The 27,783-nt window shown below is 42.6% G+C and overlaps 1 protein-coding gene across 2 annotated transcripts; it reads right to left on the bottom strand.

Annotated features, from left to right (window-relative positions):
- Positions 1-7,622: 7,622 nt before the first annotated feature.
- On the bottom strand, positions 7,623-21,531 carry LOC118358154 (SH2 domain-containing protein 3C-like). Of its 2 annotated transcripts, XM_052478614.1 has the most exons (12): positions 21,390-21,531; positions 19,457-20,234; positions 15,222-15,261; positions 13,562-13,690; positions 13,033-13,448; positions 12,761-12,879; positions 12,042-12,520; positions 11,843-11,958; positions 11,505-11,676; positions 11,242-11,353; positions 10,824-11,030; positions 7,623-9,010 (listed from the first exon to the last, which is right to left on the bottom strand). In XM_052478614.1, exons 1-12 carry the CDS (start codon positions 21,406-21,408, stop codon positions 8,841-8,843), a joined length of 2,757 nt encoding a protein of 918 aa, XP_052334574.1. In that variant the 5' UTR covers positions 21,409-21,531; the 3' UTR covers positions 7,623-8,840. The 2 variants fall into 2 exon arrangements, with proteins under 2 accessions (XP_052334574.1, XP_052334575.1); XM_052478615.1 differs by lacking the exons at positions 19,457-20,234; positions 21,390-21,531 and adding an exon at positions 18,127-18,290.
- Between the last annotated feature and the right edge of the window lie 6,252 nt (positions 21,532-27,783).

Below are 27,783 nucleotides of genomic sequence, written 5' to 3' on the forward strand. Positions count from 1 at the left end.
AAATATACTCAGTGCTACATTATCCTCAAGAAGTGATCTACAAACCGGGGACCTGAATCAGTCAGAACCCTTTTGATTACATGGAGAGAATCTTTTCGAAAACATTTATGTTTTTTAAAGCAACGAGATGTTCATACAACAGAGATGAAGACCACAAGCGCTAGCTTGGCATTCTAGTGTGGGGATACTGTAATAAGGCATCCAATGTGGGTCCCAGTCTAATGTGGTGTAAAGAGGGGGGATATTGGGAAACATGTCAAATAACCCCAATGCATTCTGAGCAAACAGTGTTAGGGTTCAGACACACCAATAGTGTTTGCTGACCGAGAGAACTTAGCACCTCTGAACTGTGCCGGTGTTGTGCCGAAAATCTCCCCCCTGCCACATTTCACTGATCTTAGTAGCGGAAAGCATTATTATTTGTCCTTCAAGGCAGCTGTCAATGATCATGTTAAGCTGTGTTTCATTTTTTTTTTATCGCTGGGGAGGCCTAGTAATGTCTGCAGTAATGTCTGCAGTTTGGCTATTTGTTTAAAGTGTATTCGTCTATAAATAAATATCTTTGACAAAATGTGTCATCTCTCCCATGTCCTATTAGACTAATAGTTGCTCTGAAATTATTATGGCTTGCCTACATTTTACTCCCCCCTCTATGATTAATATAAAACACATGCATTGATGATTAATTTCGCTTGCCACAGAAAGTATTTGACTCTAGAGTCAATACTTTCAAATACTTTTGACTCTAGAGTCAATACTTTCTGTGGCACACATCAGAGTCAAATACTTTATATAGAACCAACTTCACGTCAGGATATTGCAACCGACATTTTTAAACAGAGGGAGTAAAATGTAGGCAAGTAATAAACATTTCAGAACAACTACTAGTCGAATAAGACATGGGAGAGATGACGAATTTTGGCAAATAGATTTATTTATAGACTAATACACTTGAAACAAATATCCAACCCGAAAACTGCAGACATTACTACTACTTCCCCCGCGATCAAACCGATATAAAAAAAATATGAAACGCAGCCTAACGTGATAATTGACAGCTGCCTTGAAGGACACAAATAATAATGCTTTCTGCTACTAAAATCGGTGAAATGTAGGCTAAACTAACAACGGAGTGAAGAGCAGAAATCTCAACTAGAAAGCAAGTCGCAGCAATGAAGAAAGAATGAATGAAGGGAGGGGGGATTCTGGCAGGGGGAGATTTTGGGCACAACACCGGCCATCATTTGCGAACGGAGTGCGCATCGATTTTACATGTAGTGTTGAACGATCGGCAGACGAATGCTAGATCCACACACCGTGCAATGTGTGCAAGCCTTTAGAACGCGACATTACATGTCAGCAAGTCAGTTTATATTTGCTATGCTAGCCAGATCAAGTCATTCCTATCACTATGGGGTAGTATTCATAAAGCGTCTTCAGATCTAGGTTCAGGTTGCCCCCGTACATATAATCTTATTCATTATGAACCAAAAGGCAAAACTGATCCTAGATAAGCACTCCTGCTCTGAAACTCACTGTGAATAATGGACCTGGTCTCGTCATAACATCATGGAACCGTGTCCAGAAACGCACCTTACTTAGTTGATAAAGCCAGAGTCATGGTTAATGGAATGAATGAACGTTTAGCAAGTTTACATTTATTGGGATGAGTTTTGTCCTGGAGGCAGAGCTGAGCAATTCCTGTTAGATGGGCCAGCTGCAAAGTCAAACGTGGCTTTATTGTAAAAATTCATGAAAACAGAAATTAGCTTTTCGGTATTAATTTAAGCTTACAGTTAGGCATTAGGGTAGCAGTGTGGTTAAGGTTATGTTAAAAATCAGATTTTATGACTTTGTGGCTGGGCCAGCTAGTGACCACTCTGCACAGCTGCCTTCAGAACAAGATTCATGACGAAAAACGCTAGCCTGCGAAAATTGGAGGAGAACAATTTAGAATCCCATCCATAATCTAATCAAATATTTAAGAGACAAACGTTGAGGCTGGTTGACACAAGACACTAAAAATAATATAATCAATAGTTCAAGTATAAAAATGGCAATGCTTTGACTATCCCACTTCAACTAGCAAACAATTATTGATGACCTACACACTACACAGCCTGCTGTTCAGAGATTACTATGAAAGGACAGATTCCCTCTATCCAATAGTAGTCTTGTAAATAAATAACACATTGCTAGATATACAATACATGTATGGATATCATCATTTATAAACCAACTTCTCGTTCATCTTTGTTTCTCTTTTCATCATCAAATAATCAAACAAATTCTTAAAAAACATAGTGATTTAAATAATAACAATGAATCTTAAATAATTTAAAAGCACCAACTTTTGAGATGCATTCCTCCTCTTGGCAATTCAAAGACCCTTTACTGCTACATTCTGGCAAGAGAAGCAGACTGTCGCTCTGCTTCTACTGGTTGTGGTCCTCTCATCACGATAAGGCTTGATCATTTGACTTTCAAGCAATAACAGATTTTGTTTCAATTTAACAAAACCTGGTCGTTAATGAAATGATACATCCTCTGCAATGCTTACATTAACATTACCTCTGACTTTCCCCTTAAAAGATGGCCTGACTTTTGGTCAGTATTACACTTCCCTATTGAAGGAAGAGCACCACATTGAATGGTCTTAGATCACTGTTCCATTTTAACAAGATGTAGTGACCAGTCTCCTTTCAACCTGGGTTTAGCTAATAGCAATAATCAACATTCTGAAACCATGTTGCGTTACCCAACGGCCACACTCTGAACTCAATAATGCAATTTGCTGTTAAAAGCAAAGGTTGTTTTGGGTTGGAGATAGAGGCGGGCTCTCGGTTCCTGAGCACAATGAGGGGATGGACACTCCAGGAAATCTTTCCCACTGTTTTTTAACGGAATCCTGGCCAAGTTTATGTACATTGTTCAAGGGGATACCTCACTAGAGATGCACTGTTAACTCTGACCTTAATTAAGTGCTCAGTGCAGATCACCTTAAAGGTCCTGTTTGAATCTTCTCCTCTCTTTGTAGTGTGGATATAGAGATGATCATCAGTCAGAAGCACAGTTTACCATCTGATCAAATCAAATCCAACCCAATCAATCAGTCTTTGAGGTTCAATTCCATCCTTCCCCTTCTTCTAGTTGGCCACAATTCTAATTTGAGCAATTAAAATGGCTTTCAGCTTATCTCATAGGAATAGGTTGACTTTGGCTGGCAGACTTGAAGCCGGTGCAACAAAAGTGTTGTCCCTGCTCGGGCATGTAGACAATGGCTCCCCCTACTGCCTCCACAACGTCAGTGCGCTGGCACTCACTCCACTGGCAGAGCTCCCTGTGGGCACAGCGCGCCACGTGGCGCCGGCTCAGGAACAACTTCTCCTGGATTATACTGGAATGGAATAATCAATCTCTGGGAGAAGGGCAGGACTGGTTAGAACTGTTAAACATTAGAACGGTTGGATTCTAAGTGAAGGGGCTGTTGATTGCTAAGTGAATTAGGTTCTTACTTCTGCTGTTGTTGAACATGGCCTGTGAGATGGTGTCCTCCAGATCCACCAGTCTGATCTCCTTGCACTCCCTGCCAGCCTGCCGAGTCTCCAGGGCCTCGTGGTTAATCATCTCCTACCCAATGGTGCTTCAACCACAAAATATAGCCAGAGTCAAAGCTGTTGGCTTTGAGTAAAGCCAGTGTGTCTATGTATGCGGATGACTCAACACTATACACATCAACTACTACAGCGACTGAAATTACTGCAAAACTTAAAGAGCTGCAGTTAATTTCAGAATGGGTGGCAAGGAATGAGTTAGTCTTAAATATTTCAAAAACTAAAAGCATTGTATTTGGGACAAATCTTTCACTAAACCATAAACCTCAACTAAATCTTGTAATGAATAATGTGGAAATTGAGCAAGTTGAGGTGACTAAACTGCTTGGAGTAACCCTGGATTGTACACTGTCAAGGTCTAATATATTTATACAACAGTTGCCAAGATGGGGAGAATAAAGCGTTTTTCTTCCTTAACAGCACTTTCAACAAGGCATGTCCCACAGGCCCTAGTTCTATCGCACCTGGACTACTGTTCAGTCGTGTAGTCAGGTGCCACAGAAGGACTTAGGAAAATTGCAATTGTCTCAGAACAGGGCAGCACGGCTGTCCCTTAGTTATACACAGAGAGCTAACATGAATAATATGCATGTCATTCTCTCCTGGCTCAAAGTGGAGTAGAGATTGACTTCATCACTACTTGTATTTATGAGAGGTACATGTTGAATGCACCAAGCTGTCTGTTTGAACTACTGGCACACAGCTCAGACACCCATGCATACCCCACAAGACATGTGAGTAGAGGTCTCTTCACAGTCCCCAAGTCCAGAACAGACTATGGGAGGCACACAGTACAACATGGAGCTCTATTCCACATCAAGTAACTCATGCAAACAGTAAAATTAGACTCAAAATGCAATACAAATACACACACTATAAGCACTTCCATTTCAGAACCACAGTGAATGCTAACTCATAACCTCATAGCAGGGGCTTTGTGATACAAATCATTTTTACAAATAGTCCATGATATGCCCTTGTAGTTTAAAAAAAACAACCAGAAGCCATCACACAGAATCACCCTCTCAAGGCACAAAATGAGCTCTACTAGACTGAGCGGCAGTAGTATTTCACTGGACAATAACAAGGAATACCGTACAGGGGATCTACTAAAAATCACATTGATATTTCAACATCCAAGCCTTGAAAAAAATGATATCTAGTACAAGTAAGACAGTGTCACAGGTCAGCCAGAAGATGATGAAGAACAAATTATTGGCAGGCCATCTGCATTAGCTACCCGACCAGACATGAACTAGGACTATAGTCACAGGAACACTACATGGGATCTACTGAAAAGCACAATGATAGTTCAACGTCCAAGCCTTCAAATGTTACAGTAACAGTGAGATAAATATTCAGAAAACAGCTTTATCTTCATCAGCCAGCCCACTACCTGATGTTGAGTTTATATTTTTGTTCAGTATACATGTAAGGTATTGGTCCCATGTTTCATGAGCTGAAATAAATTATCCCAGAAATGTTCCATACGCACAAACAGTTTATTTCTCTAATATTTTGGCCACAAATTTGTTAACATCTCTGTTAGTGTGTCATGTATTCCCCTGGTACTGCTGCTCATTCCGTTCACCAGCTCTGGAGGTCTACGTCACCAGCCTTCAAGGTGTCACTGAATTGGATTAATTACCACCAACCCCGGACTGTCTTGTCTCATTACGCACACCTGGTTCCCATTTCCCCTGATTAGTATGTGTATATATGTGCCCTCTGTTCCCCATTGTCCTTGTTGATTATTGTTCCATGTCCGTTGGTCTTGTGAGTACCTGTGCACTGTTGTCTCGTCCAGTGTATTGTTATTACGGGTCTCGTCCAGTGTATTGTTATTACGGGTCTCGTCCAGTGTATTGTTATTACGGGTCTCGTCCAGTGTATTGTTATTACGGGTCTCGTCCAGTGTATTGTTATTACGGGTCTCGTCCAGTGTATTGTTATTACGGGTCTCGTCCAGTGTATTTATTAGAGGTTTACACCTCGCTCTTTGTTTGGATTACAGCCCTGTGTTATACACAGTGGGGAGAACAAGTATTTGATACACTGCCGATTTGGCAGGTTTTCCTACTTACAAAGCATGTAGAGGTCTGTAATTTTTATCATAGGTACACTTCAAAAATCCAGAAAATCACATTGTATGATTTTTTAAGTAATTAATTTGCATTTTATTGCATGACATAAGTATTTGATCACCGACCAACCAGAAAGAATTCCATTTCTCACAGACCTCTTCGTTTTTCTTTAAGAAGCCCTCCTGCTCTCCACTCATTACCTGTATTAACTGCACCTGTTTGAACTCGTTACCTATATAAAAGACACCTCTCCACACATTCAATCAAACAGACTCTGTGTAAGGACATAAAATTGTAGACTTGCACAAGGCTGTTATGGGATACAGGACAATAGGCAAGCAGCTTGGTGAGAAGGCAACAACTGTTGGCACAATTATTAGAAAATGGAAGAAGTTCAAGATGACGGACAATCACCCTCGGTTTGGGGCTCCATGCAAGATCTCACCTCGTGGGCCATCAATGAGGAAGGTGAGGGATCAGCCCAGAACTACATGGCAGGACCTGGTCAATGACCTGAAGAGAGCTGGGACCACAGTCTCAAAGAAAACCATTATTAACACTACGGATTAAAACCATGCAGCGCACGCATGGTCCCCCTGCTCAAGCCAGCGCATGTCCAGGCCCGTCTGAAGTTTGCCAATGACCATCTGGATGTTCCAGAGGAGGAATGGGAGAAGGTCATGTGGTCTGATGAGACAAAAATAGAGCTTTTTGGTCTAAACTCCACTCGCCGTGTTTGGAGGAAGAAGGATGAGTACAACCCCAAGAACACCATCCCAACCGTGAAGCATGGAGGTGGAAACATCATTCTTTAGGGATGCTTTTCTGCAAAGGGGACAGGACGACTGCACCGTATTGAGGGGAGGATGGATGGGGCCTTGTATCGTGAGATCTTGGCCAACAATCTCCTTCCCTCAGTAAGAGCATTGAAGATGGGTCGTGGCTGGGTCTTCTAGCATGACAACGACCCGAAACACACAGCCAGGGCAACTAAGGAGTGGCTCCGTAAGAAGCATCTCAAGGTCCTGTAGTGGCCTAGCCAGTCTCCAGACCTGAACCCAATAGAACATCTTTGGAGGGAGCTGAAAGTCCGTATTGCCCAGCAACAGCCACGAAACCTGAAGGATCTGGAGAAGGTCTGTATGGAGGAGTGGGCCAAAATCCCTGCTGCAGTGTGTGCAAACCTCGTCAAAACACCAGTCTCAACGTCAACAGTGAGTTCCTATGTCAAGTGTCTGTTCTTTTGCCCATCTTAATCTTTTTTTATTGGCCAGTCTGAGATATGGCTTTTTCTTTGCAACTCTGCCTAGAAGGCCAGCATCCCGGAGTCGCACCTTCACTGTTGACGTTGAGACTGGTGTTTTGCGGGTACTGAAGCTGCCAGTTGAGGACTTGTGAGGCGTCTGGTCACAGAACAAGCAAAGTGATCATGGGGTGTATTCATCCTGCCCATTCTGTTGAAAACCGTTTCTTAAACGGAAGCAAACAGAACAAAATGGGGAGAAACATACCTGAATTTGTCCAATAGAAACTCTCATTTGCAACTGTTGGACTAATGATTACACCCTAAATCAACTGAATGCAGGCAAGAGTTTAAGGCGGTATTGAATGTGTCACTGTGTCACCTTGATTACTCAATCTTCTCTCAACCTGTGCACCTACGTTGTAAACTTTAATTCATAGGCTAGGTTGTAGCAACCTCATGATGGATATATGTATTAACCTAAACCTATCAATGTTACATTGAGTTGGGTGAATGGAATATGAATGATATGCTGTAATAAAGACCATGCTCATAAGAAAAATAGTCTCCCTCATCTTAATCGGCACCGACCGCCACTGCAAGGGAAGCACATTATGATGACAATAAAATGTGACTGTTGGTGTGATAACTTCCTAATGTTGACTTTGTGTGACAAAGACGTGTTCCAACACCAATAAATGATTTTTATTAAATTATATTACATATGTCATATAGTCAGGTCAGTCAATATATCCATTGCATTTACGTTGACCAATAGGCTTAGATTCCAAACATATAATTAAATAACTTGCACCTTTTGGAACTAAGATCAGTGCATTGTTTGATAACTGACCCTATCAAAGCATGTTCTGATGTAGTACCAGCTTGATCAAATTTGTGATAAAATACACTAATGCTAAACACACGTTAAAGACCCATTTTTGTGAATAGCACCAACAGTAAATATGTATTGCATAGTGACGTATACAGTATCATACATGATTGAGTGGTTGGTTTTCTTGTCTCTCGTCACTGATCACAGAACTAGGACAACAACAAATACGAGTGGCATTATTCATTTGAACACTTTTGCTACATATATTACAAACTTATTGCCTTATAATAAGTTATAAGCAAGTAAATGTTCTGCTTAATGTAAGTAATGTTAGCGTATAAGTTAATGTACACACAGAGATGACTATGATGTGCTAAATAGGTTTTGGAATGCATGTGTTGATTGACCATGAATATTACCTGTCTGAAGTGCACTCTTCATCCTCTGTGTACCATGGTTAATGTAACAGATACAATGCTACTGAGCAAAGAACAAAATTCCCTTCTTGTTATCAGCTAGTTAGTCTCGTAAGGCACAGCCTTCATAAGCAGGCTTATTATAACATACAAGAGCAACATTTATTGATCCTGACAAAGGATTGACCAAATCTCCTTCAGATTATTCTCACACATAAGGCACAGCCTCATAGGCATTAAGGGAAGGGCAGTGAGACCTTTGCACTCTGTGCAAGGCTGGTCTTCACTTTTATAACAGTGGTATTTGATATTGAAAGGAGCAGCAACAACCCTGAACTGGCCATATGCTAACAGAGCATGATTCTCTGTTTACTATTTCACAGCACAAGTCTGTGTAGTGAAGCACATTTTTATGTGAAATGATGAAGCAGCATTAGTAGCCTACCTTATTGCCCAGAACCATGAATTTAAGCCATATCATAGCATCTCTCAAGAGAACCATAAAGGCAAAACAATATATCCTGACTCAGTCTTGCTGGTACAGCCATGTCAGTTAACACGGAGTATTTGACTGGAGTTGCTTCTCATTTCAAGAGACAAAGGCAAGACAAAGAACCATTAAAGTCCAATGTGGGTTGGGGTTAAAGGTCACTGTGCCGAATGGGGGGGCTCCAGTTTGTTGGACAGGGCGGTCAACACCTGGTCAAACTTGGTGTATCGCTCTGCCTGGTTCTCCCCCGCCCCCCGACTCCCCCACAGCAACCTCATCTGGAACTCTGTGAGGAAGAGTTCTAGAACCTCAGCTTGCTCCTGGAAACCTGTATGAATACAACACACAACAACATAAAGAGATCACCATTGAAGCCTCACTAATACATATCGAATTTGTTCATATGTGGTAAATTGTGTTGGTGTCGTGGTGGCAAACCTTTACGAAATACTTAATTTCACAACATGGTTTTAGTCTGTATCTCAACATGGTTTTAGTCTGTATCTCAACATGTTTTTGGTCTGTATCAACATGATTGTGGTCTGTATCTCAACATGGATTTAGTCTGTATCTCAACATGGATTTAGTCTGTATCTCAACATGGATTTAGTCTGTATCTCAACATGGATTTAGTCTATCTCAAGAATTTAGTCTGTATCAACACGGTGTTGGTCTATATCTCAACATGGTCGTGGTCTGTATCTCAACATGGTTGTGGTCTGTATCTCAACATGGATTTAGTTTGTATCTCAACATGGATTTAGTCTGTATCATCATGGATTTAGTCTGTATCTCAACATGGTTGTGGTCTGCATCTCAACATGGTTTTGGTCTGTATCTCAACATGGTTGTGGTCTGCATCTCAACATGGTTGTGGTCTGCATCTCAACATGGTTGTGGTCTGCATCTCAACATGGTTGTGGTCTGTATCAACATGGTTGTGGTCTGCATCTCAACATGGTTGTGGTCTGCATCAACATGGCTGTGGTCTGTATCAACATGGTTGTGGTCTGCATCTCAACATGGTTGTGGTCTACATCTCATCATGGTTGTGGTCTGGATCTCAACATGGCTGTGGTCTGCATCTCAACATGGCTGTGGTCTGCATCTCAACATGGTTGTGGTCTGTATCTCAACATGGTTGTGGTCTGTATCTCAACATGGTTGTGGTCTGTATCTCAATGTAGTTTTGGTCTGTATCTCAACATGGTTGTGGTCTGTATCTCAATATGGTTTTGGTCTGTATCTCAACATGGTTGTGGTCTGCATCTCAATATGGTTTTGGTCTGTATCTCAACATGGTTTTGGTCTGCATCTCAATATGGTTTTGGTCTGTATCTCAACATGGTTTTGGTCTGCATCTCAACATGGTTGTGGTCTGCATCTCAACATGGTTGTGGTCTGCATCTCAACATGGTTGTGGTCTGCATCTCAACATGGCTGTGGTCTGTATCTCAACATGGTTGTGGTCTGTATCTCAACATGGTTGTGGTCTGTATCTCAATGTAGTTTTGGTCTGTATCTCAACATGGTTTTGGTCTGCATCTCAATATGGTTTTGGTCTGTATCTCAACATGGTTTTGGTCTGTATCTCAATATGGTTTTGGTCTGTATCTCAACATGGTTTTGGTCTGTATCTCAACATGGTTTTGGTCTGCATCTCAATATGGTTTTGGTCTGTATCTCAACATGGTTTTGGTCTGTAACTCAATATGGTTTTGGTCTGTAACTCAACATGGTTTTGGTCTGTAACTCAACATGGTTGTGGTCTGTATCTTAACATGGTTTTGGTCTGTAACTCAATATGGTTTTGGTCTGTAACTCAATATGGTTGTGGTCTGTATCTCAATGTAGTTTTGGTCTGTATCTCAATATAGTTTTGGTCTGTATCTCAATATGGTTTTGGTCTGTATCTCAACATGGTTGTGGTCTGCATCTCAATATGGTTTTGGTCTGTATCTCAACATGGTTTTGGTCTGTAACTCAATATGGTTTTGGTCTGTAACTCAATATGGTTTTGGTCTGTATCTCAACATGGTTTTGGTCTGTATCTCAACATGGTTTTGGTCTGTAACTCAATATGGTTTTGGTCTGTATCTCAATATAGTTTTGGTGAACATAGTACAAAGACTTCCTCCCACCCTGTAGCTTTTTCTCTGCGTTGGCGCAGTAGTTGCCCCCCAGCTGTGCCATGGTACGTGCCGCCGCCAGATGACTCATCACCACATCCATCCCCGCTTCCACCGTCTCCCAAGGCTCCGCCCCGTCCACCACCGCCACAGTTTTCTCCAGGAGGGATAGGAGGGGCACCACGTGCGGGAAAGATGTGTTAGAGAATGCACAGCTCTCTTGGAAAGAGAGGAGAGGAAGAGGTCTATTAGGCATTGCATTTGACACACTGTATACTCTCACTAAGGTCAATATTTGCATTCACTGCTTTTAGGGGGTGAAACAATGCGTGTGTCAAAAATGGCACCCTATTTGCTAGGCTCTAGTTCAAAGGAGACTATTTAGGGAATGTAGGCTGAATGTCTTTGGGGATAAATTAGGATGAAGTACCTTTCCCATCGTTCATGCGCTTCATGAAAGGCTTCAAGGTTTTCTCATAGAGGATAGCGCCCTCTGTGTGTCGCTGGCGTAACACCATCCACGTCTGCTCCAGACGGCAGATCTAAGAGGCAAAGAAGATAATTTCTCATAAATGCACTGATCAGTATAACTCATGCTTTACCTCCCCTAAATGTAACCTGCTCCACATACTAGTTACAGTAGTTATGTATGAGTAACTTTGCAGTTTCAATGCCCATACGTATGTGCTGTACCTGTGGCAGCTCTAAGGTTCTCATAATGGCGGCGAAGCCAAACATGTTTCCCAGGTTGCTCTTGAGCTCAGCAGCCATTTGGATGGTTTTGTGCAGCAGGGAAGCTCTCTCCTCAGTGCTGCCTGTACAGCCCAGCACCTCCACAGCTAGCATGATGGACATGGTCTGGAACCTGGATGATAGAGGGATAGTCGAGGCACAGAGAAAACAGAGACTTTACAAAGACATTAATTACACTGGTGAACTTAGAAATACAAGGAAGCTGACACAGAAATACCCAAAAATCTGAAGAACCAAAAAGTGTGTGAAGTATTGTGAAAAGTAATGCCACTCCTCACCTTTCCAGCAGGTCCAGACGGAGTTGGTGACCGTGTGGGAGCGTCAGTAGCTCCATCCCAGAACTTACACCCATCTTCCTCTGCATCTCCGGAGTCACGTTCAATATTCTGGCCACCTGAGGACCAGAGACATGGTAAGAAAAGGATAGGTTTGGGTTGTGCAATGAGGGAGGGAGTGTGTGTGTGTGTGTGTCAGTACCATGCAGTCAGCCTTGGTGATGTGTTTAGCCACTGTCTTGGCATCCACCTGAGCTAGCAGCTCCTTGACCCTCCTCAGCACCCCCACCTCCAGGGGCCTGTTCTCCTTGGGCATCAGTGGGGACTGGTACCTACTAGGCATGAAGGCAGAGGCTGTTTCCACTATAGGGACCTCATACACATTCTCCTCCTTCACAGGGTCTACAACACTCTGTCCCTCATCCTCCTCCTCCTCCGTACACAGCCGCTTCACATAACTCTGAGCTGGTGGGGTGGCAGGACAGAGCTGACTGTAGCTGCTGTCTGTGTCTGGAGTCAGATATATGTGGGTTGGTGAGGCCTGGGCTCTGGTGGTCTGTTGTGTGTTGTTGTTGGGTGAGGGTGAGGGTTGGGTGCTGCTGCTGTAGCATCTGGAGACAGATGGGGAGGGAGCCACCTCTGGCACTCGGATGACACGTGGACTCCTGGGCTGCTGGGTGACTTCAGATACAAGCAGAGGAAATTCACAATAATGAGTTACAATGTCACACTCTGTCACACTTCAGAAAATAAGGGTTGAAAATCAAATTCATATTGTCAGTCCTTTCCTATGGACGTGTTTCATTTGAAACTTAAGTCACTGGGAAGCAATTGAAGAGTTTTTGTGTGGCACTCTCACAGTGCAGATATTTGATCATGTGCTTGTGATGCTTTGCTGTACAAAAAGAACCCCATACTCACTAAATGGTGAAGAGAGAAAGTTCTCTCCAATAGGTGAAGAGGGTTGATGGATTTTCTCAATCTGATCCATATTGAAGCTACAGCTCCTGACCGCCTCCCTGTGGTGAACAGTAGAAGGGCTGCGCGCACACACGCACACACACACACACACACACACCTTTAGTCAAAATCAACAAGCTATATTTGAAGCACAGCAAAAAAGCACTGCTCACAGACAAACTGGTGTTGTAGTCAAAAGAGCAGAGGACAGTGCAGATGAGAACCAGTCTCACCTAAGCGGGCAGATCTTGTCCATCCCATTCCCACTCTGGGTCTTGACCAGAGCCCCTTTCTGACAGGTGGGAGAGTTCAGATAGCCCTTGTGGTTGGCCAGAGGGAAGGCTGCCTCCAAGTAGTGTAGTGGTAAAGTACGATTAACGGGACTGTGGATCTGAGCCCCACTCTGCTGAGTCAAAACCATCCTGTTCCCCACGTAGAAGTGAACCAAAGCAGGCACGGAGTCGAAGGCCTCTCCCTCCAGGGTGTACTGGACCCGGGTGTAGGTCTCACTGGTCTGAAGCAGGACCTTGCTTATTAGGAAGTGCAGGGTATGGTGGTTCCAGCGGTTGGTCAGCACATAGTCTTCCAGGCTGGAGAGAGAGTCTCGGATGAGGAAGTCCCCATGGTGCAACACCAGAGTCTCTGACACCTGCCAGTCAAAGGACACATCAGTTAAGTAGAGCTCGAGATTACTACGAATGTCATGCGTGTGTACGTGCGCATAAGTATGTCTAGATGTTTGAGGGAGCAGGGGAGCCTCACCTCCCAGGGGATGTGTCCATGGTACCAGCCATGGCTCAACAGGTTGCTGCTGCTTAGTTTCAGCTCTTCCTCCAGCTCCCTGCGCAGCTTCTCAGACGGGACGTCCAACCAGAACCTCTCCTTGGAGAACTTAAAAGACATAGGAAGCAAAGGTAAGACGTAGAGAAGAGTTGAAAAAAAAAAAAACATTTCAACTTCATAAACCCTGTGAAACAACAGTTACAGCATCTGCGTAGATTCAGCACCAGACAGTGGAAACAAGTCACTTTGTTGCCTTTCCCCCGGTTAGTCTGTTGTGAAATTCAGTAGATGGAGTGAAGCAGGGAAGGTTAGAGAACAGAAGTCAGGCATTCCCACACTGGCATGTCACCAGAGCACAGTCTTGGGCAGGTTGTTGCGGTAACGTTATTGTGTAGCTTAGCCATTAGTCAGCCAAGCTGTCACCTATTTACACACAGTCTCCCAGACAAAGTAGATCAAGCACCCTGACCCTCCAATCACCACTTGTATAAATGTTTCTTGGAATTAATTTTAAATGGGCGGATCTGCTGGTCCTAACGACTGTTCCCTTCCCAAGCCTTCAACTACAGTAGGTGACATGTTGTTTTCTCAAACAACGTTTCCCTCTGTTTAATGGTTTGTCCCATGGACTGATTGACATAGCTCCAAAAACACTTACAAAATGAAGAGGAGACCTACAGATCTCATGAATACTTTGGATTGAATTAATAACATACTGGTTTGTTGCATCAAGATAATTTAGCATTTCAAGGAGGGAAGTGTTAATTTTAAATACAAATTGAATGATTGACAGTCAGATTGGGAATTTAGCCAGGACACCAGGCTTAATACCCAACTCCTACAATAATGCCATGGGATCTTCAGTGACCACAGACAGTCAAGACACATGTTTAACATCCCATCTGAAAGACAACACCTTACATAGGACAATGTCCCCAATCACTGTCCTATGATTTGTTTTTAGACCAGAGGAAAGAGTGCCTCCTACTGGCCTTCCAACACCACTTCCAGCAGCATCTGGTCTCCCATCCAGGGACTGACTATGACCAACCCCACTTAGCTTCACAGGTAGGTCAGCAGTGGGATGCAGGGTGGTCTTGCTTTTTGGAAAGTCACTTTTTTTTTTGGGGGGCTTAGGTATATCATGTAATATATATTGATAAAATAAAGAATCAAATAAAGTTGATTTAAAATGTAGAATCAATTGTATGGTTGTAAAGTTAGAGAGGATCCAATGAATGAATGTATCTGAATTCCTTCAGTCTTTCCATCTGCACTAGGCATAACCAGTCATATCCAGATCAGGCTCAGTTGCCCACAGTTACACAGTCATCTCTAGACTATTCCTCTGGAATGGGCAGGCTTCCCAACTCTTTTATGTCACCGAACCTAATTCAATTAGAGCTTGACCGCTGCGCACACTGTGATCCCCATCACAGTTCTCCTGGTTCCACACAAACACAGCAAGAGAGAGGCTTCTAAAAACAACACACTCTATAGGAAGAAGTAAACAAGTCTCCTTTTTGTTGTTTTGCAATGCTAAACAGGCACCTCAGAGTTGTTCGAGAGAACGTCTCAAAAGGACCACTTATTATGAATCGATCCATAGTAGTAGTGAGGAGGAGGTAAAAGATCTTACCTTCACATATTCGCCTTTGCTTTCAATGGGATCCAATTGGCTGGAAGAGAGAGGGGGAAAACATCATGTTAGAATGGAAATGTATGTTCTTCATTGTGATGGCTCAACATTCAGGGCCTTGTCCTCTGTGTATGTACTTCTCTATGTTCTTCGGCTCGGGGGAAATAGGCCTATTGCATAACAGTCTAGTAGGAGTTCAAATCTGCAATACCTCCAAGATATGTACTAATATGACAACTCCAAGCAACAGCCGGTGACATTAAACAAAAACTATCGTGGGTGACGTGAGGCATGTCAGGAGCTTTTGAAAAGTGTTACTTTGGACTTTCTGTTGTTCCTCAGCCAGAACGTTTCCACAAGAGTACTGTCAAGAGACATGACCTCTTGTTCCCATGAACTCAATCTCTCTCTCTCTCTCACACACACACACACACACACACACACACACACACACACACACACACACACACACACACACACACACACACACACACACACACACACACACACACACACACACACACACACACACACACACACACACATGCACGCAAGCACTCTCACAGCTGCTCCTCGTCCTCCCCAACATACCATTCTTCCCCCCAGTCCTTCCTTCCAGCTAAAGACACATTCACTAACAAACACACATAAATGGCCCACAGGGGTCCCAAACTACAATAACACAGACTGAGATAATGATGACAAAAACCAGCAGTAGAACTAGCTTTCATTATCTGACAAGAAGAAGAATCTCCAGACTCATCTCCCATGTTTCTATGATGCCTAATAAAGCCAAGCTCCTCTGACCGCCATTTCAGTTTGAGCTAAGGAGCCTCCCTATTCAGTACTTGGCCGGATGAGTTTCCCTAGATGAAGATCCATATTCACAACATAAACTACCGTCATCAAACAGCCATGAGGCAGCTGTGTATGGGGGGAGACACACACAAACACACAACCCCTTGAAGTGGGTTGTGGCTCAAAACAATAAGAAGAATCACATACAGTATGACCTGCAAACACTGAACATTGTACACTGCCCATCTACATAAGGAGGACACAGTAAGTAGTTTATGACACGGTTTATAATGGAGCAGTGTCATTGTCAGCAAAACCGAGGAAAGAGCGAGGTTTCACAGATCACACTCATGACTCTGAAAGCTACATCCTCAGTGAGTCCTAGAGTTTAGAGCTTTACACTAAAGACCCTTGACCAGTGCCACCTCTGCCTATACGCAGACTACGCACTGAGCGCAAGGCCCCGTGGCCACTAGGGGACCCCGTCACCACTGTTTTCTGGGGGGGAACTCAGTCAGGGTCTCAACTTACTGTTGAGAGTATGAATAGTAGAATATACAAGGTAGTAATTATTAAATTTGGTAGTGCATCAGCAGTTTTCCTCTTGTTATGTCACTCACTGACAGTCACTCAATTAGCCCATGTCAGCTAATGTTTTATACACTGTAGATTGCTAGGTAACTTAGTCTGGCCAGCTATCTAAACCTTGTAGTAATCATGGCTGAATTACCGACCGGGCACAAAGGGCAGGGGCCCAGGGTTCCTGGCCTACAGTGGGTCCCCATTGATTTTGTAAGTCACCCAGATATCGTATGAACATCGCATAAGTCAAGGCAAAATGTGTGGAATTGCTGAAAATGTGCTTCAAAAAATGCAAAAGTTTCTCTACTCATGGCAAAATGTGTAGAATTGTTGGAAATGTATATGAGATTTTTTTCCGCTGATCAGGCAAAATGAATCACTACTGACAAGCTGTCTATTGACCTCAGCATAGAGTAAAATGACCCTTGATCTGAACTTCCAACCTTCACATTTTCACTTTCATCTATACCAGCGGCATTTCGCTCAATATTGTTTCCTCTCTTCTATAGACTAATATGTAGTATAATCCCGGTCTGCACATAATGTCTAGGACAGGGTTCCCAAATATGCGGGTGACCCCCCCCCCCCCCCAGGAGTGATTGTTGTTTTTGGACATTGCTGCAAAATCACCAGGAAATTAGCTCAAAGTGATTTTAATTGAGGAAATCTGTTCCAAAGTATTCCCACGCATAAATAGAGAGGCATATGTGATCGTATCCCAATGTGGTCAAGGTTTTAAATTATTATTGTCAAATACTATATATGTTTGGGATGCTTGTGGTCAATTTGCAGTGTAAAAATGTTTTAGAACTATATTCCAGACCCGACCATCCGCTAAATGTAATTGGGGACCCCTGGCCTAGGGGAATGTCAGTGAACATAAGGTCAAGTTCAACTGGCTGAGAGATCAATTACTTCCACTAGCTGTTAGGACAATCAGAAGTCAGTCTCGGCCATAGACTGTATGGTCGCCATTCACTGGACAAAGAGCCGTAATAATGTCATCCTTTCGCTGAAATGAAAGAAAACGTCCAAATTCCTTAAGCAATACACATTACATAACCCTTATCCCAGGCTCCCCAAATGACAGACAGACACTATAGGCGAGGCTATTGTAGGACATTAAACCCAGAGCTCACTGTCCGAAGCTGAACAGTTCATGCGAATAGGGTTTATTAATGTTTCATAAGAAAATAGATGTATTCATGTATATCAAGATATACTGTGTGGAAGTATGTCACTTCAGGACATCATGCAGACAATGAATATAATTAACTAGGATGGACTAGTTGTTTGTGCAGGCTGCAACTGCAAGATGTTACCATGTAACACAATGACACCTGCAATGTGAACTATGTGAATGTTACAATGTCCAAAACATAAAAACAGTTTTCAAACGAAAGTGCTCAGAGAGAACATGACTAGGCAGTCCAGGCAATAAACAACCTATGAACTAGAACCTGAACTTATCCTTCAAACGTACATCCACCATGAAGTAATATCATAAGAAATATAGAAATCTCACCTTATTCCCATGGTAGTGAATACTCGAGACGGAATCGAACGGTAGCCTATATCATGACTTTCGCACATCTCTAGCAGTGTAACGATCTCAAGTCATAGCGCTGAGCTGAACTACAAGCGGAGCAAAGGGTGCTCTCGTCCACGCGCAAAAACCGTGCAGGGGAGGGACCTTCGGCCCATGCATGTTATTGTCGGAGTCGAATGATCGTTTCGCTATTCTACAAGACCTTTCAAATTCAGGTTTATGAGAACATCCCATTTTAAAGACGAGTAATTAAGCGTCCTTAATGACCACAAACACATTTCATATGGTCTAGTTATACTCCACATTGTGGTCAGAAAATCCTGGTTCATGGGCCACATCAAACACGTAATTTCTATTGGAATCTAGCCAGAGGGAGGATTACTAAGAATTTTAATATTTTACCATCCACAACCTGCACACAGAATGACTGCTATTGTGCAGTATTTCAAAATCAAAACTAGCTAACCTAGAAAAAATCTAAACTGGAACAACCATCTCAGTAACAGGTGCAATAAGTAAAACCCCTTGCAGATTGGATTAGCTTAGAAAAATCTAAGTTATTTATCTTTGTATAGTATAAGATCAATTAATCAATCGATCAATGTGCATGAGGAAACACAGATATTAAAACTATTCTAAACATCAACCTGCAACAAAGCATGCTGGGAAATATGATAATCAGGCCCCTCTTTTTCACTCAGAGTTAACTGAAATGAACTCAACACACCACGCGATGGAAAATATTTCTTGAATCAAATGTCCTGTTCCGTTGTGCTGAATGTAGGTAAGGTGACAGACATTCCTAACACTGATCTGAATAAAAGGCATGGAATTTCTAATGACTAAATGCACTCTAAACAGAACGATGGGAAATGTAACACTCGTGTTTAAAATAGGTGTTTTCTTGGTTGGAACCTGACTGGAAAAAGCGGACTGTCATGTTTAGTCATTCTAAACGCCTGTGTTTAAGGTGAGAACACTTATTGAAAAATCGAAATGCCTGATGTTTAAGTTTTAAACACTAACGTTTAGGTTATAAGCATGTCACACGTTTCATGGTTTTACAGTGTAGGTTGGCTAATGCAACTTCACTTCAGAGCACTTTTGCAGGATAATATATGGCACTAGAGTTCATTCCGGACTTTAAAACATATATCTATCTGTCAGTTACAAATTCTTGAATTCAGAGATACAGATACAATTTTTGATATTTCGTTTGAAAAAAAAATATATAAAAGGTTACATAATGGATCAATTCATCTCACACACATATCATCCCTTGTGTTATGATAAATCAGTTTCTCACCAGTCAAATGTCCCCGTCCTCTGTGAATCTCCCAGAGTCCTGCTTCCATCATCTTGTGTCTTCTCCTCTGTATCTCTGCGGACCGCCTGTGTTATAGGGTCCATCACCTCATACAAGTCCTTGGTAAGCGCTGTGGGTGACACTGGGTCAGAGTAGTACTGAGTGCTCTGGGAGGAAGGCATAGTGGCAGGGTCAGGCACACAAGCATTGGTCCTGGCTGCATTGACCCTTGAGTGGTCCTCACATGTCAATGGTGGATCTTGATTTCCTGAGGGTTTATTAAGTGCTGAGGACTTGGGTACTTCATGTGAGCCTTTACGGGATGGCAGTGTATCTGTGTCACAGCTGGGTGAGGGAGAGTGAGTGGGGGCCTGAACCACTGTCAGTGTTTTCCCTGTAAGGCCACCAGGCAATGACTTCTCTAAAGCTGAAAGATGGGTACTAGACAGGACACTCAGAAGAGGAGAATCTCGTACATAGTCCCCATCCTGACACTGGCTCTGCCCTCCACTGATCTGACCTTTGCTACTACTTTTTTTCTTTGACCCCTTGCTGCTTTTCTGCCTCTCCTTTCGAGCCACGGTACCTACGTGTGTGTACATGTCACTGGAGCGAGCATAGCCCGGGCTGTGTAAGCAGGTATCCATGTCATCAACTGAGCTGGCCCCCAAAGTTTTGTCACTGTGGCTCCCATCAGGCTTCGAGGTTATCTTGGGGTCTGTCTTGTCTGACGAACGGCGGATGGAGAGATTGGAGAGACTTCCAAACCACTTGAGACCTGGGGAGAGAGCGCAGGATTTCCTTACTGTATCCACTGTTGCTATGGCTCATTTGATATCCTGATACATTGGTGTTCTATGGTAGACTATGTGCTTTGAGTTGAGATTTTGCTCTTAATTTTTCATCATGTGAAAAATGTTATTTGTGTACTCTCTGCTCAGTCATGCCTGGAATGTTTTCACATGCAAGCCGAACATGCTGAATCCCTCACCGGATTAATTTCTGAACTGAGAGCTGAACTCTGTGGTTGTTTAATTATGTTTCTTCCCTGCGGACCCATTAGAGCATGAAAACTTGATGCAGACATATTGAATGCCTCTAGCCTGCTTCCAGCTAAATATGATTCCTCAGGGGCTGTTAAAAGGAGTGGGAGAGGGAGAAATTGGGGGAGACAATGGAGGAATACTATAATTTTCCTTACGCTTAGTCCTTTATTTACTTTTCAGAGACACATTAGGCAAGAGGAGGGGTGTACTCTGAACCTGAACGGCTATCTTTGTCACTGAGAGTGTTATCTAGGGAGACTTGAGGAAGCAGAACTATAAACATGTTATTCTGTAACAGATGTAGGCTACTATCTGATCAGGATTTTAATCTTCAGCACAATATTAGAGGGATTTCCTTTACTCAAATTATTTTCAAATTATGTTTTTGATCCTGATGGTCAAGTTTAAATGACATAATGACCTACTGTCATTATACACTTCAAACCACACACACACACACACACACACAAATACATGACCTAATACCAACAAACATAACTTTGTTGTCTATAGCAGGCTGGCTTGTATTAGTAAGAGCTGTTTTTGTATTGTATGCCATGGTCAGTCTCCATTTAGTGCTCAGTTGAGATGCTATTTGAAACAAAACAATGAGCCATCTATGTTTTTGTTTACAATAGCATATAAACCTGAATAGTGTTTTTATAAGTGGAGCAACAGCAGACAATGAGTGAACTGACAGAGAAACAAGAGTCAATAGAACTCATTCATTGCAAATAGTCACATTAAGAGATGAGGAGCCTCCTCCCTTTCCCTAACTCTGACTCACAAAATAGCCAGAGCTCTAGGATTGTTGCATTCTGTGATCCTTCTTATTATATACTGTACTGATTACGAATGAGACATTTACTAAGAAAAACAAAACTTACTCAGTTTTCGTTTGCTCATGGTTTGGGGGTAGGTTCAGACGTGTAAGGATACAGGTCCTATTATCATCCTTGTTCTTAGACAGACTATATGAGGACAACTTTGATACACAACTTTGAACAGCATGCAGTGCCCACAGTGTGATGAACAGTATACATATTTTTTTTGCCCAACAGAGAAATGTTCTTCCTGTCGTCTTGAGAGAGCGGAATTGGCAAATCCATTTTTACGTCAGCAGTCATTTCTGCATTTGAAATACAGACATTCTAGTGAATCTATCAAACCAAAGTTTCCAATTAACATGACCTTTACCCTAATAAGTTAAAACATGTCAGTGTCACATACAGTTGTTGTGTTATTTCTACAGTTGTTATGTTATTTTAAGGAGCTTTCAGCAAGGCTGTATATGATGTGATCTATTAATGTGCTTATAAATGATTGACAATCTATAGATGAAAAAATATTGATAAAGCAAAACAACAAAATAGTCCCACCGAAAAAAATAAGTAAACCAAAACATCAGGAGGGCATCAGGAGGGAATTTGAGCTTCTCCTTTTTGAGGGGTGGGGTAGGATGGGGGTTTTTGACTCAGATAGTGAGTAGTCACTCAGCACAAGACTTGCATCATTTTCTCTAGGTTGCTAAATTTCCTATTGAGACTTCCTGTCATATGTAAAGAAATAAGCAATAGTAGGCAGTAAGCAGTTTGTCTAGGCACAAAGAGCACCATGCTAGCTCGAAACAAGCTTTGACATTTTCACTAGCATTTAGTAAGACTTGGTATCTGACACAATTAGGCCTATACAGCCAACACAAGGATGACATTGTTAATGACAGCTGACTTGTCTATGAATCGGCCAGGGCCTGGCAAGTACCGTGCAGGCCTATTCATACGGTTGCAAATCCTTTGTTACACGCAACAGAGATGTATTAATGAAACAGTATTCCAATAGAAGTTTAGTAGATCTGTGAAAAGGGAGAGAGGGGACAACAATTGTTGGCTTGTGGAATGTTAATTTAATTGACAAATATATACCATTTTATATGCAGTTTCTGTTTTGTGTGCATACTTGCAGTAATACATTCCCAAATATTTGTGCTTGAATGCCAAAGCCTTGGACCTTGCCCATGTCATCGATGTGCTTATATGAAAGAACAAGAGAACACCATGTACTACAATACTGTAATCAGAGTAGGTTCTATAGATTAACTAGGTAAACATGATCTATTGTAAATATCTGTTTGTTAAACTGATAGTATGGTAATACAGGTGCTGAACTGTCTTATGTTCCATTTCATTGGGCAGACTGACATTCCAATTCAATGGCACCTGACGTCATTCCCTGGTAACAACGTGTGTTGTGGATGCCAGGAGTGGGAGAAGGGCCAGGAAAATGGCGGCGAGTAGTGTGTAACAAAATGGAAGAAATGGAGAGAAAGTTGGTGAAGCAACAGCTGTGCTGGAATGCAATCAACATGGGTGTCAGTGCTGATCCTATGGAGCAGGAGGATGAGGGTCAAGGATCTGAATGGTCTATAGTGGAAAGACATAGGAAGAAGACAGATCCTTATACTGAAACAGTGGAGCATCTAGTATAGAAAGCAAAAAGAGCGTCAAGATAGGAAGCAAGAGTAATAATGTGTCAGAGTGGAAAGATGGTTGATGAGCCCACAGGGCCTCATTTACACCCTATTCGACTAACCAAAGAGAAGTTAAACTAGCCCGGTTAATTAAAAATGGTAGATTGCTAATATTTTGTGGTAGCCAGGCTCAGCAAGCGAAGATTCTGCAAATGGTAAAGCTTAATGGGAAGAATATTGAAAGCCACCTGGTGCTTATTCTAGGTTGTGAGGAGTCATCACTGGAGTCCCAATATATATGTCCACAGATGATATTAACGAAAATGTGAAGGGAAACAGAGTAGTGGAGGTCAAAAGGTTGATCAGTAAGAAAGAGGGACAATGAAGTGAAAGCTTATCAGTGATGCTGAGGTTTGAGAAAGTTTTGCCGGGAAAAGTACAGATAGGATTCCTTATGTTTGAGAATTTCTCCCATATGCACTGCAGTGTTTTAAATGCCAAAGAATGGGACATGTGCTGCTCAGTGTAAAGGAAAGAAAAGATGTGTCAAGTGTGGAGGGGAACACCTAATCAGTTGTACAACTGAATGGTGTCTCCCACATTTACCTCTAAATCAGAGAGGTGCGGGGGGCTGCCTTAATCAACATCCACGTCATCGGCGCCCGGGGAACAGTGGGTTAACAGCCTTTGCTCAGTTAACCCACTGGGTTACTGGCCCAATGCTCCTACTCACCGGGTTACCTGCCGCCCCATGATTAGGGTGAATGTCGGAGCAATGTGGAGGTTCAGTGCTGTAATTGTAGGGGAGAAAACAGTGCAGCATTTGGTAGATGCCAGGTGCAGAGAGAGAGGCTAGAGAGGTTCAGAGATATAGAATCAGTCAGAGGTGGTAAGACAGATTGGTAGAACTACAGTCTGGACACACGGAGCTTACATGGATGTACACTACCGTTCAGAAGTTTGGGTTCACTTAGAAATGTCCTTGTTTTTGAAAGAAAAGTGAATTCTTTGTCCATCAAAATAACATCAAAATGATTCCATGGGAGAAATTGCCCAGAAACTGATAAAAATTGTACAATGCTGTGTACTACTCCATTCACAGAACAGTGCAAACTGGCTCTAAACAGAATAGAAAGAGGTGCATAGTTTTAGAAACAGATTCCTCACAAGTCCTCAACTGGCAGCTTCATTAAATAGTACCCGCAAAACACCAGTCTCAACGTCAACAGTGAAGAGGCGACTCTGGGATGCTGGCCTTCTAGGCAGAGTTGCAAAGAAAAAGACATCTCAGACTGGCCAATAAAAAGAAAAGATTAAGATGGGAAAAAGTACACAGACAATGGACAAAGGAACTCTGCCTAGAAAGTGGTTCACTGTTGACGTTGAGAGTGGTGTTGGCCTTCTAGGCAGAGTTGACATTCAGACGGGATGGTGGCTTTAGAAGCTTCTGATAGGCTAATTGACATCATTTGAGTCAATTGGAGGTGTATCTGTGGATGTATTTCAAGGCCTACCTTCAAACTCAGTGCCTCTTTGCTTGACATCATGGGAAAATCAAAAGAAATCAGCCAAGACCTCAGGAGAAAAAAATGTAGACCTCCACAAGTCTGGTTCATCCTTGGGAGCAATTTCCAAATGCCTGAAGGTACCATGTTCATCTGTACAAACAATAGTATGCAAGTATAAACACCATGGGACCATGCAGCCATCATACTGCTCAGGTAGTAGTTCTGTCTCCTAGAGATGAACGTACTTTGGAGCGAACAGTGCAAATCAATCCCAGAACAACAGCAAGTGATGTTGTGAAGATGCTGGAGGAAACAGGTACAAAGGTATCTATATCCACAGTAAATTGTGTCCTATATCGACATAATCTGAAAGGCCGCTCAGCAAGGAAGAAGCCACTGCTTCAAAGCCGCCATAAAACAGCCAGACTACGCTTTGCAACTGCACATGGGGACAAAGATTGTACTTTTTGGAGAAATGTCCTCTGGTCTGATGAAAAGAAAAATGGCCATAATAGCCATAAAGACCATTGTTATGTTTGGAGGAAAAAGAGGGATGCCTGCAAGCCAAATAACACCATCCCTACCATGAAGCACAGGGGTGGCAGCATCATGTTTTGCTGCAGGAGGGACTGGTGCACTTCACAAAATAGATGGCATCATGAGAAAGAAAAAATGATGTGGCTATATTGAAGCAACATCTCAACACATCAGTCAGGAAGTTAAAGCTTGGTCGCAAATGGGTCTTCCAGATGGACAATGACCCCAAGCATACTTCCAAAGTTGTGGCAAAATGCCTTAAGGACAACAAAGTCAAGGCATTGGAGTGGCCATCACACAGCCCTGACCTGAATCCTATAGAAAAAAGTGTGTGTGTGAGCAAGGCCTACAAACCAGCTCTTTGGGCTGTCGATTATTCTTCCCAGGTCCGTTGGTCGTTTGAGTACCTATGCGTTGTCTCAGCCTGTGCTGCGGGTTTTACGGGTCTCATCCCGTGTCGTTCTCCGATGTTTACCCTTGCTCTTTTGTTTGGATACATCGCAATGTTTTGTATATGTGTTTGTTTTGGGTGTATTAAAAACCCAGATGATGTATTGATGCGCCTGTCTCCAAATCCTTTATACCAGCGTGACATCGATACAGTGGAAAATTAGTTTCTATTTCTTTCCCTTGGAAATTTGGTTTTGGAATTATTTTGTAGTACTAGTCTGATCAACCTCTCTTTTGTATCGTCTGAGATTCCTAAAGATTTGAAAGCGGCCGGGGTCATCCCCCCTCTTCAAAGGGGAGACACTCTAGACCCAAACTGTTACAGACCTATATCCATCCTGCCATGCCTCTCTAAATTCTTCGAATGGCAAGTAAACAAACAGATCCCCGACCATTTCAATTCCCACCATACTTTCTCCGCTATGCAATCTGGTTTCCGAGCTGGTCTCGGGCGCACCACAGCCACGCTCAAGGTCCTAAACGATATCATAACCGCTATCAATAAAAGACAGTACTGTGCAGCCGTCTTCATCGACCTGGCCAAGGCTTTCGACTCTGTCAATCACTGTATTCTTATCGGCAGACTCAACAGCCTTGGTTTCTCTAATGACTGCCTCGCCTGGTTCACTAACTACTTCTCAGATAGAGTTCAGTGTGTCAAATCGGAGGGCCTGTTGTCCGGACCTCTGGCAGTCTCTATGGGGGTGCCAAAGGGATCAATTCTCAGGCCGACTCTTTTCTCTGTATAAATATCAATGATGTCGCTCTTGCTGCTGGTGATTCTTTGATCCACCTCTACACAGATGACACGATTCTGTTTTACCTCTGGCCCTTCTTTGGACACTGTGTTAACATGCCTACAAATGAGCTTCAACGCCATACAACACTCCTTCTGTGGCCTCCAACTGCTCCTAAATGCTCGTAAAACTAAATGCATGCTCTTCATCCGATTGCTGCCCACACCCGCCCGCCTGACTAGCATCACTACTCTGGACGGTTCTGACTTAGAATATGTGGACAACTATAAATACCTAGGTGTCTGGCTAGACTGTAAACTCTCCTTGTAAACTCTCCCTGCCGCCTCAAAGGCTCCCTGCTGCCAAACAACCCCCTCCAGGGTAGCCTCTTTGCTAGGTAAAGCTCCACATTATCTCAGCTGTCACGTTCTGACCTTTATTTCCTTTGTTTTGTCATTATTTAGTATGGTCAGGGGTGGGCAGTCTATGTTTGTTTTTCTATGATTTGGGTATTTCTATGTTTCGGCCTAGTATGGTTCTCAATCAGAGGCAGGTGTCATTAGTTGTCTCTGATTGAGAATCATACTTAGGTAGCCTGGGTTTCACTGTGTGTCCGTGGGTGATTGTTCCTGTCTCTGTGTTTGCACCAGACAGGGCTGTTTTAGGTTTTCACGTTTCTTGTTTTGTTAGTCTGTTCATGTATAGTTCTTTATTAAAGAACCATGAATAGAAACCACGCTGCGTTTTGGTCCGCCTCTCCCTCAAATCAAGAAAACCGTTATATCAGCTCACTGGTCACCATAGCAACACCCACCCGTAGCACGCACTCCAGCAGGTATATTTCACTGGTCATCCCCAAAGCCAACATCTCCTTTGGCCGCCTTTCCTTCCAGTTCTTGGCTGCCTATGATTGGAACGAATTGCAAAAATCACTGAAGTTGAAGACTTATCTCCCTCACTAACTTTAAGCGTCAGCTGTCAGAGCAGCTTACCAATCGCTGCAGCTGTACACAGCCCATCTGTAAATAGCCCATCCAACCAACTACCTACCTCATCTCCATATTTGTTTTTCTGCTCTTTTGCACATCAGTATTTATACTTGCACATCCTCATCTGCACATATATCACTCCAGTGTAAATGTCTAAATTGTAATTACTTCACCACCATCGGCCTATTTATTGCCTTACCTCCTTACTTCATTTGCACACACTGTATACAGATCTTTCTATTGTGTTATTGACTGTATGTTTGTTTACCCCATGTGTAACTGTGTTGTTTTTGTCGCACTGTTTGCTTTATCTTCGCCAGGTTGCAGTTGTAAATGAGAACTTGTTCTCAACTGGCCTACCTGATTATTAAACCTTTGTTTGTAAAATTAAAATCAAAATTCTTTATATGAATGGGAACAGTTAATTTAAATTGAAGCATAGTACTTCTCCTAGATTTGATTTGAAAAGAGGTTGGTTTCTTAATTTCGACCTTACCTCTTGCTGACGGAGATGTTATCAGAAATCAGCTTGTAGATGACACCGCCCTCTTTTTGAAAGATGCTGACCAGATTCCGAGAGCAGTTGATGTGGT

Source organism: Oncorhynchus keta, chromosome 25 (assembly GCF_023373465.1).
Source record: "Oncorhynchus keta strain PuntledgeMale-10-30-2019 chromosome 25, Oket_V2, whole genome shotgun sequence".
Lineage (NCBI taxonomy): Eukaryota > Metazoa > Chordata > Actinopteri > Salmoniformes > Salmonidae > Oncorhynchus > Oncorhynchus keta.